We start from the raw sequence: 6901 nt of genomic DNA, 5'->3' as shown, positions 1-6901 counted from the left end.
GATCTTGAGATCAAAACCATTCATAGTCGTCCTACATAACCATATTAAAGTACTATAAACTCAAGTATCTGATGTTTGAGTGCTCTCCAAACTCTGCTTTGTATATTCTTAACACAAACTCAAACCTACCAAAATGAATGTTAAACTTGCAAACGGGTCAAATTGAGTAGGCTTAATGTAACGTCAGAGTCTCTGCTGTTTATAAAACGTGTATCTGAGTTGACCTGTTTTGAACTACTTTTCTTTTATGTTCTTTTTTTCGTGTGTGCAAAATATTTATTTCTGTCGCCACGTTTGTCAATCTCTGAGTCCACATGTAGAAATTACTTCTAGTTTGTAGCTGTAGAAAAAATGCTACATTCATTATACATCTTTTTAGTTAAAAAAAGTTTAAAATTCATGCAGGTAAATTAAATATGGTATTCTGCTTCGTCCTATAAGCATCTAGGAACCTGTGGTTACCAATCAATTGGTACAATAGAGCAGAGCAAGGCTGCAATAGCGTGCAGATCAGACGTCTCTCCTTGTTTCTAGATAACTGGGAGCCTCTGTACCATGTCATATCCTCAGTTTGGATACCCTTACTCTTCTGCACCCCAGGTAAGACTCTATTGTCCGCAAACGTTAATTGATTGAATTTCAGTCATTATTGATTTCTACCGTTCAGTGCTAAAAGCTGCAGTGTTCCTTTATAGTACGTGAAAGCGTGAAATTGGTTACGCACTCAGTCTGTTTATAAGATATTTAAGTTTGTGTTCATATTTATAAAATGAAAGGAGCATACAGTATTTAGGGTGTTCTGGGTGGGGGCGGGGGAGGCGAGACGAAAGGAAAAGGGGGATGGAAACCCTCCAAGAATAATATTTTATCTTCCGGATTAGGTTTACTATTTACACACTTAAAAGGGAAGTTACTGAAATATCTATTGTAGAAACATAATGGGATATTTGAAACCCGCAGGTTAATAATAGATGTATGTAGGGCTGTTACAAATCTGCAGTCAAAATAAATATGCATGAGTGATTTAGAAAAAAAAGGTTTAAAAACGCAGATGGGGAGCATTGTGCTGCAAGTGAAGACAAATGATGTCAACACTTTGTACAACCCATTATAAAAGTTACTTTTAAAAGCATTTAATATAAGCAGCTTGAAAACCTGACGTAGCCGCCCCTTGTAGAGATTTTCATTAAACACTTAAGAGTTTTGTCTTCCTTTTTTATCTGATAAAATATCTAATCTGTACATTTCCCGAAATCTTCCTTTCCTCTGCCTTTAAAGGAAACAAATGTCAAAACTTAGCTGCAGGTTTTAAAAAGTTTTCCTCCTTTCCCTTAGTTCCTGATGACCACCAATTCCCTGACAACTTGCTGTGAGTCTAGTGGCAGGACTCTGACAGATTCAGGCGCTGCAGCCTCGGCTCAGACCCCAGTCTATTGTCCTGTATACGAAAGCAGGCTGTTAGCCACAGCCAGACATGAGCTCAATTCTGCAGCTGCCTTAGGAGTCTATGGAAATCCTTACACAAGTACCCAGGGCTATGGAAACTACGTTACCTATGGTACTGAAGCCTCTGCCTTCTATTCTTTGGTAAGCAATCCTAGAATCTTCTTGTCACTCATCAGTAAATCAAATCCCAGCTCAAAAGATAAACGAAAACATATCTTCTCGCTGCTTGGCTTGCGTGTTAGAGTCCTCCCTAGAGGAAATCTGTGTTCTCCCCTCTCTTCTGAATTGGAACAGTTCACTAAGACTAAAATTCACGTGCTGTTATGTTTAGATTGCTATACTAAGTCAGTCATGTTTTCAGGACAGAGATCACTTTAAGTAGTTCTACTAAATATCTAAATACATGTAGTTCTTTACGTAAGCCTATTTTCTGACTATCGACGCATAGCTCTGCCTTTTTAGCTCTCTCTCTCTCTAATTATAAGTATGCTTAATAGTTACATGATACTACAGTTAAAAGACAGTTCTGTGAAACTGATGAACGACACTGGAATGAACGATATAGCTAGGTTGGTAGTTCAAAGTTGCATATACAGAGGTGCAGAACAATCGATATACCTTGGAATGAGCTTTTTCTTTGGCATCATTATAGCATGGGTTAATGTGTGTATTGATTTCACTGGCTGCTGAAATTCTAGACCTTTGCTACAGCCAAAACATATCTTACTGTAAGACCACAGCAGTAAAGTTGCCATTCATCTTTCATTTCCTTTGCACATTGTATTTCTGATTAATTAAAGGAGATAGTTGTGAATAGCTAAGATGTCATTAAAAGTTTAAACGCTTGTTGTCACTTTCTAGGTCATTGTTTTATAATGTTAATAAATTTAATGTGCTCTCGGTTCTGTAGAGAAGGGAACTATGAATTAAGCTTTTGCTAGTTATTTCGGTTAGGAGAATACTTTTTAATAAGAAGAGAAACAGGTTCCTTATTGTAGTCAAATACGAGGCAATTGTTTTGGAACCAAACACTGCTGTGGAAAACAATATATTCCATAGCAACAGTGTAACATTTGTTTTACATTTTACCATAAATGTAACAAGCCAATTCACTTCCCTTAACCACTTCTAAGGCGAGAGACGGGGCGGCGGGCTGGGGGTGGGAATTGGTGAAAGGACACACTCGATTTTGTGTTACAGAACAGTTTCGACGCGAAGGATGGGAGTGGATCTGCGCATGCGGGCATTACCCAGGCGGCTGCCTACTATCCCTACGATCACACACTCAGTCAGTATCAATATGACAGGTAAGAAACAAACAATTAAACAGACGTAACAACGAGTGATTTTTCCTAAGCAAGAGACATTTTAAACAGTGAAACACTGTGTCCGTTTAACAATGAATTATTAATCAAGGTAAGACAGGCAAATAAATAATTAGACAAAATGGAAGCCTACATTTCTCCTTTGACAAACCTTACATTTGTATATTACCTGGAAACTGAAGAGGGACCTATTGGGCAGGCTGCTCAAACAGTGTAGTAAAAACCAAAGCTTTATTCTGAATGTTAACACTAAATCTCTAAATTAAACATGGGGGGAGAGGTGGTGGAGAGGGGGACTGGCTAAATACCCACAGATTTGTGTTTGTCAGCACTGAGCAGTGTTGTGGGGCTACATCAGTAACCCTGTGCCTGACCCCTGACTTTAGCAAACTATGTATCAAATACCCTGCGTCCCCCTTTTCGACATGTAATTCAATTAATTTCATTATTCTACTATAGTAAACTGAATGTTTTAACAAATGGGAGTAACTTTGAAAAACTCAATGAGGCCTAAATACCTTGGGAGTACTTGAAGCGATCATACCAATTTATCTTGTGTCTCTCATAATATTTTATATAAACTTTTTCTAAGTATATGTTTAAACAAATTGTTCTCCCAACCCAGCATATGGTCCTTTACTTTTCAAGGAGCTATACTTTCCACTAGCCAATTTTTTATTAATTAGCTTTTCCTGTATTGTGTTAAATTGAACAGTCCTTTTATCTTCGGTATGTTTATTAGTTTTAAAACAGCACAAAACCACTTAAACCATCTCAACCTTTTAAGCCCACTGGGTGCCGATGACCTTTCCTGGATGATGTGCATTAAATATTCAGGTGCAGTCCAGTGTCTTCTGCGTCACGTTTTTACAATTTCAGGAACAAAAGGGTAGGAGAGATTACTAATAAAAGGAATAAGGAGGAAATATATTTCTGTTAACAGTTACACCCTGAGGTTACTTAAATGTATTTTATCTGAGCAGGATTTATCAAACAGCTGAAAAGCAGAACTTTTGTGTGCGGGTCTGTGCGTTTCTAAGATGTTTCTGTCACAGAAGTTGTTAAAATGGACTTTGCAATTTACTTGAATAAAAATAGACATTTTCTTTTCTATTTATTCTTCAAAGGTTATTGTACAATTGAATTAAAACATTTCTTATGCCCAGTATTTCTCATTTTAAAATGATATGTTATCATTGCTTCTTTCTTACCACTGAATTGTTGGGGTAAATCATTACTAAAAGCCTTTTACGGCCCCTCAGGTTTTGGTACAGTATTCCTCCGACACTGATTAGTGCTAGAAGAAGGTACAGTTAACCTCTCCTAGCACCTGGTCCAAACTCCATGTATCTTTCCTTTGGCTTCAGTGGGCTTTGGATCAGGTGCCCAAAGGCCACCTCGCTGTATCTTTGACATGATCTACATATGGTGTCATATATGTCTTGTGAACTACAGATATGGCACCATGGACGGAGGCACCCGAAGAAAAAACGCTACTCGTGAAACCACCAGTACACTGAAGGCATGGCTGCAGGAGCACAGGAAGAACCCCTACCCCACCAAGGGCGAGAAGATCATGCTGGCCATCATCACCAAGATGACCCTCACCCAGGTCTCCACCTGGTTTGCCAATGCCCGGAGGAGGCTCAAGAAGGAGAACAAGATGACCTGGCCTCCAAGGAACAAATGTTCCGATGAGAAGAGATCCTACGAAGAGGAAGGGGAGGAAGAGTCACAGGAAGACAATATGAAGAACGAGAAAAACGATGGTATCTTATTAAATATACATTTACAATTAACAAGCAAAATTCTAGAGTAGCCAGATCAGTTTTCAGTTTCCCCTTTGACTGTTTTTATCATGAGTGTTGTTGCATGAGTGGGTAGGATATACTTATGAATTACACATAGCCTAGAAACATACATATAGAATTGCAGTTGTATTCTTTCTTCTTATTAGAAACGCCCTTTTAAACAGTACTCCGGATCTTTAGAGATGGTATTATTTTAAAGAAGCACTGTGGTGCTATTTATTCCGTATGCTTTACTGTTTTCCCATTCCTGCAGAGGCCACCAGCAAAGAAGAAAAAGAGCTGGAACTGAGTGATTTGGATGACTTTGACCCCATTGAGTCGGAGAGTTCAGAATGCGAATTGAAACAGCCCTTCCAGCACCTGGAGAGCAGCCAGATAAGGGCAGCCGACACATGTGCTACTGATCATTGCAAGGAGCCTTCTCTAAAGACGCCCATCCCAGCGGCCACCATTGAAGAAGACCTGGAGAGGGCTAAAAACTGTCTCAAGAATGTGGTGGACGAATGTGAGCAAGACTTAATCAATGTAAGGCAGAGAAGCTGTGAGTCCAAAATGTGTTTCCAGCAGGGGCAACAAATATTGGAGACAAAGCCCAGGATTTGGTCCCTGGCTCACACCGCCACTTCTCTAAACCAAACTGAGTATCCTTCCTGCATGCTGAAACGCCAAGGAGTCTCCGCCTCCGTTGCAGTTTCTGCTCCTGTTAGTGTCATTGACAGACATCAGGATTCCCCAGTCACCAATCTCAGGAACTGGGTGGATGGGGTGTTTCATGACCCCATATTCAGACACAGTACTTTGAACCAAGCTTTGAGCAACACAACAGTTTCCTGGGCTACCACCAAAGGAGCCATTCTGGAAACGGGATCTTTAGGACGCTCAATTGGAAACAGTACTAACGTGCTAAAAGGCCAACTGTCAAACTTATCCCACCAGGACTCAAATAAAGAATTTCTTGCATTTCCCAAATCAGGAAGCAAAATGTTTTGTTCTTAACAACACCCCAAGTGGCAAAGAACTTTCTAACACCTGAAGAGTGGGATACACTGAAAAGAGATTTGGAAGAATTTAAATTTAAATATAATTTTTTTAAAATAACAAAGATAAGGATTTAAAGTTCAGTTTGCTTAGTTAAACGGGCAGACTTTATTCATTGCTATTTTGAAGAATTTCTGTTGGCTGCGACTTTAAGGGATCAATGTCGTGAAAATAATTTAACTCCATGTCTAAAAGCACGTACTATAGTGTAGGCGTACTTAAAAGTTTACATCCAAAAGTTTACAAACGAGAAATTTAAATTCTGATATTTAATTTAAGGCATGCCAATATTAGTTATAAAGACTTCTCAGATTTTTTCCTTCTGATTTCATTGTTACCATATAATTCACAAACGGCACTTATACCAAGTTTACACTATTGCACAAATTTACCTTGACAAATATGTTAAAAAAGTATGTTCACTCCAATAAATTGTCTGTTTCAGAAGTAAAAATTAGTGGTGGCGTTTTGCATTACAAAATAAATATGTTCCAGTTTTAGAATGTGTGTTCATAGATGTTCTAGTAATTTAAAGAAATGTCAAGATGATTGCATTAATACTAGAAAAAGTTCATGAGATGTCAATAAATCATTAGCATAACTGCAAACAAATTTATTTAAATCAGAAATATTGATACTTTTTCATTGGGCCTTATTTTTTCTCTTTCTGTGTCTGTAAAGGAATCCAGAATGTTCTAAACTCGGAGATCCTTGAGCAAATAACGGTCTAAGATTTCTCCTTTGAACAATCCAGTTATTGTTATGTTTTTAAGTACAACACTACATTTACCAAGTTGTACTCTGTTAAAGAACGCCGTGTTAATGAATACTGTGTGTTACACTGCAATATGGATGTCCAGTCTCAAGAGCCCTTCTCTGCTAGAGAAACACAGGGCCATCCATCATTACATTTGTTGAGTTTGACAGTTGTCATCCAGGAAAGGAGGGGGGAAAGAAAAACAATAACAGAAGTTAAATGTTCATCCTTTAAAACAATATTAGATAGATAGATAGATAGATAGATAGATAGATAGATAGATAGATAGATAGATAGAAAATGTGAGAGGAGAGAGAAGTGTAGTTGTGCTCTAGATTTGCTGAAATAAAGGGGGAGAAAACAGAAGGAGGAGAGAAAAAAGTAGACTCCAGCTGCCCACTAATGTGAGGGTAGACAGTGTCCGCCGCATAAACCTGAGAACAGAGAAGGGGGAGGTGGGATCTTGGAGACTAGGCTGGGGAAAATCACCCCGGGACCCAGTGTTTGCCGCTGTGGCAGGGGAA

At 38.7% G+C, this 6901-nt stretch overlaps 1 protein-coding gene across 1 annotated transcript; it reads left to right on the top strand.

Moving 5' to 3' along the window:
• The first annotated feature begins 555 nt into the window (after positions 1–555).
• IRX4 (iroquois homeobox 4) lies at positions 556–5578 on the top strand. The gene is made up of 5 exons (XM_065399637.1): positions 556–600; positions 1336–1587; positions 2647–2753; positions 4227–4540; positions 4836–5578. The coding sequence occupies exons 1-5, from the start codon at positions 556–558 to the stop codon at positions 5576–5578; spliced, it is 1461 nt and encodes a 486-aa protein (XP_065255709.1).
• The last annotated feature ends 1323 nt before the right edge of the window (positions 5579–6901 follow it).

The sequence above is a fragment of the Emys orbicularis genome, chromosome 2 (assembly GCF_028017835.1).
Source record: "Emys orbicularis isolate rEmyOrb1 chromosome 2, rEmyOrb1.hap1, whole genome shotgun sequence".
NCBI classification, from domain to species: Eukaryota; Metazoa; Chordata; order Testudines; family Emydidae; genus Emys; species Emys orbicularis.
This window is presented reverse-complemented; position numbering and strand designations above follow the sequence as displayed.

Excerpts from the sequence above, each read along its gene's own strand:
- IRX4 (XM_065399637.1), top strand. The coding sequence starts at position 556 with ATGTCATATCCTCAGTTTGGATACCCTTACTCTTCTGCACCCCAG. Across the intron at positions 1,588-2,646 it reads CCTCTGCCTTCTATTCTTTG|AACAGTTTCGACGCGAAGGA; the intron begins GTAAGCAATCCT and ends TTTGTGTTACAG. Across the intron at positions 2,754-4,226 it reads AGTCAGTATCAATATGACAG|ATATGGCACCATGGACGGAG; the intron begins GTAAGAAACAAA and ends TGTGAACTACAG.